This window comes from Electrophorus electricus, chromosome 14 (genome assembly GCF_041902795.1).
Source record: "Electrophorus electricus isolate QZ-2024a chromosome 14, ASM4190279v1, whole genome shotgun sequence".
Taxonomy (NCBI): domain Eukaryota; kingdom Metazoa; phylum Chordata; class Actinopteri; order Gymnotiformes; family Gymnotidae; genus Electrophorus; species Electrophorus electricus.
Window position 1 is genome coordinate 26,540,001 of NC_137510.1, and position 2,500 is coordinate 26,542,500.

Below are 2,500 nucleotides of genomic sequence, written 5' to 3' on the forward strand. Positions count from 1 at the left end.
AGCCGCGGTAACTGACCATGTAGAGCACGTACTGCTCAGCCACGCCCCTCTGGGTGCTGTTGTAGTGTGGACAGTAGATGTCCAGGTAGTCGTTGACATGGACCTGCAGGGTGTAGCCCTCCCTCCGCAGACTACACACACAAGGGGGGGTGGAGAGAGAAGCAGATGTTTAGTCAAACAGGTTCATGAAAACGTCACAGCTGAACACACACACACTTCGAATACTCTCCTTTGGCTCCTGCTGTCTGCTGATTCAGAAAGGAGAAGCACAAAAATCTTGCCGCCAAATCCTGAGCTTCTTACAAACACCTCCAGAACCACTCTGCCAAATCCTGATCCTACCTGGTAATTTAGATCGCACAACTACAGCTACAATCAACAGCTAACTCTCCACACCGGCGTGGTGTGAGCAGTCTGCTTTATAGAGATAGAAACCAAGTATCCACACACACACACACACACACACACACACACACAGATACACTCACACACAGACGCGGTAGAGCTTGAGGGTATTTGGGTTCATTAACAGAATTACCAAATCAATCAATATCCCAGCCAGTTTAACGGCATTGATCCCATAACAGCAACGTTCGCGCACACATCCCTCCCACTTCAGCTGTTTCATCTCAGAGAGAGCAGAACAAAATGTATTCTGAGACCCACCATTTGTGTGTGCTAGACAAATAATCTGTCACCATTTAGCCAAGCTACATCTACCAGCGACACACACACACACACACGCACACAGACAGTACCCATGAAACAGCATGCCTTTAGTCCAAGATAAAGTGTTAATGGAGAACACAGATGTAGGCTGGTTTCATGACGGCAGATTGTGCAGCATACTGAGATGGAGTGTCTCAGAAAAACACTCTGTCCTGGTCTCTCTGTTCTTTCTGAGGAACGTGAATCACTGCATCAAAATCATGTCACCATGACTTTTCCAGTGGCCTACTTTCGTGTAATAAGCATTGTGTCATTTTTCTCGTTTGTGCACCACCACGAGTTTAGAGAGTCCACCTTACTTATCTGTTTTAGACGGTGAAGTCTTGTACTGAAATGCGTCAAACTGGCCTGAGATCAGCTGCACTTGAGTCAAATTAACGATCACAGAATCGTAATTGCGTCGCTCCACAGCTGCACTCCCTTCTTTGGCTTCCAGTAGCTGCACGCATCAGATTTAAAACCTTGATGCTCCTCTACAAAGCCAAAAATGGAGCAGCCCCTCCATACACGATGTCAGTGGTCAAAGCCCGATCCGCATTCGTAATTGATAAAGCGCTTTTGTCGGTCACTCTGGAGAAGAGCGTCTGATAAATGCTGTAAATGTAATTGTGACTTGAATTAGAACCAGACAGAGATTTGACCACAAACGTAGCTGATAATGGGCGGTGTGAGGTTGGGTGGTGTGAAATGCAACCTACGCCTTTGGATTTGACCAACCAAATGTGGCTAAACCGTGTGAACACTGTTTCTGTGAGTGTTTGTTTCAGACACATGACAGACAAGAGGGTGAAGGTTTAGACTCAAGTTTAGACCAGTGGTGTAATACACCCTTACACACATACACTCACACACACACACTCACACACACACACACACACACTCACACACACTCACACACACACACACACACACACACACACTCACACACACATACACTCACACACACACTCATAAACACTCACACACACACACACACTCACACACACACACTCACACACACATACACTCACACACACACACACACACACACACACACTCACACACACATACACTCACACACACACACACACACACACACACACACACTCACACACACATACACTCACACACACACTCATAAACACTCATACACTCACACACACACACTCACACTCACACACATAATCTAACAGTCTTTTGATTCTCGCCAGATCAATGCCATGTTGAGGACAATGGCTTAATTGTTACATAATTGTGTGTGAGTGTTTATGAGTGTGTGTGTGTGTGTGTGTGTGTGTGTGAGTGTGTGTGTGTGTGTGTGTGTGAGTGAGTGTGTGTTTATGAGTGTGTGTGTGTTTGAGTGTGTGTGTGTGTTTATGAGTGTGTGTGTGTGTGTGTGAGTGTTTATGAGTGTGTGTGTGTGTGTGTTTATGAGTGTGTGTGTATGTTTGAGTGTGTGTGTGTGTGTGTGTTTATGAGTGTGTGTGTGTGTGTGAGTGTGTGTGTGTTTATGAGTGTGTGTGTTTATGAGTGTTTGTGTGTGTGTGTTTATGAGTGTGTGTGTGTGTGTTTATGAGTGTGTGTGTGTGTGTGTGTGTGTGTGTGTGTGTGAGTGTGTGAGCGTGTGTGTGTATAGCAAGGATAGTTGAAATAGATCCATCAAAGCTCTAACAGCTGGTAACAGTACGTAGATATTCTCACTCACTCTCTCTCTCTCTCTCTGTATCTCTACCTCTCTCTCAGTTATAGGTAATTTCTCTTGAGAGATTACTACTTTATTCACTTATTGAAT

At 45.1% G+C, this 2,500-nt stretch overlaps 1 protein-coding gene across 2 annotated transcripts in view; it reads right to left on the bottom strand.

The window, feature by feature from the left end:
- Positions 1–2,500, bottom strand: part of efna3b (ephrin-A3b) — a 58,474-nt gene that overhangs the window by 9,049 nt on the left and 46,925 nt on the right. For both annotated transcript variants that reach the window (XM_035530802.2, XM_035530801.2), the window contains exon 2: positions 1–131. This exon is cut by the window's left edge and continues 156 nt beyond it. In XM_035530802.2, the coding sequence (XP_035386695.1) occupies positions 1–131 (131 nt within the window). The remainder of the gene's footprint in view (positions 132–2,500) is intronic.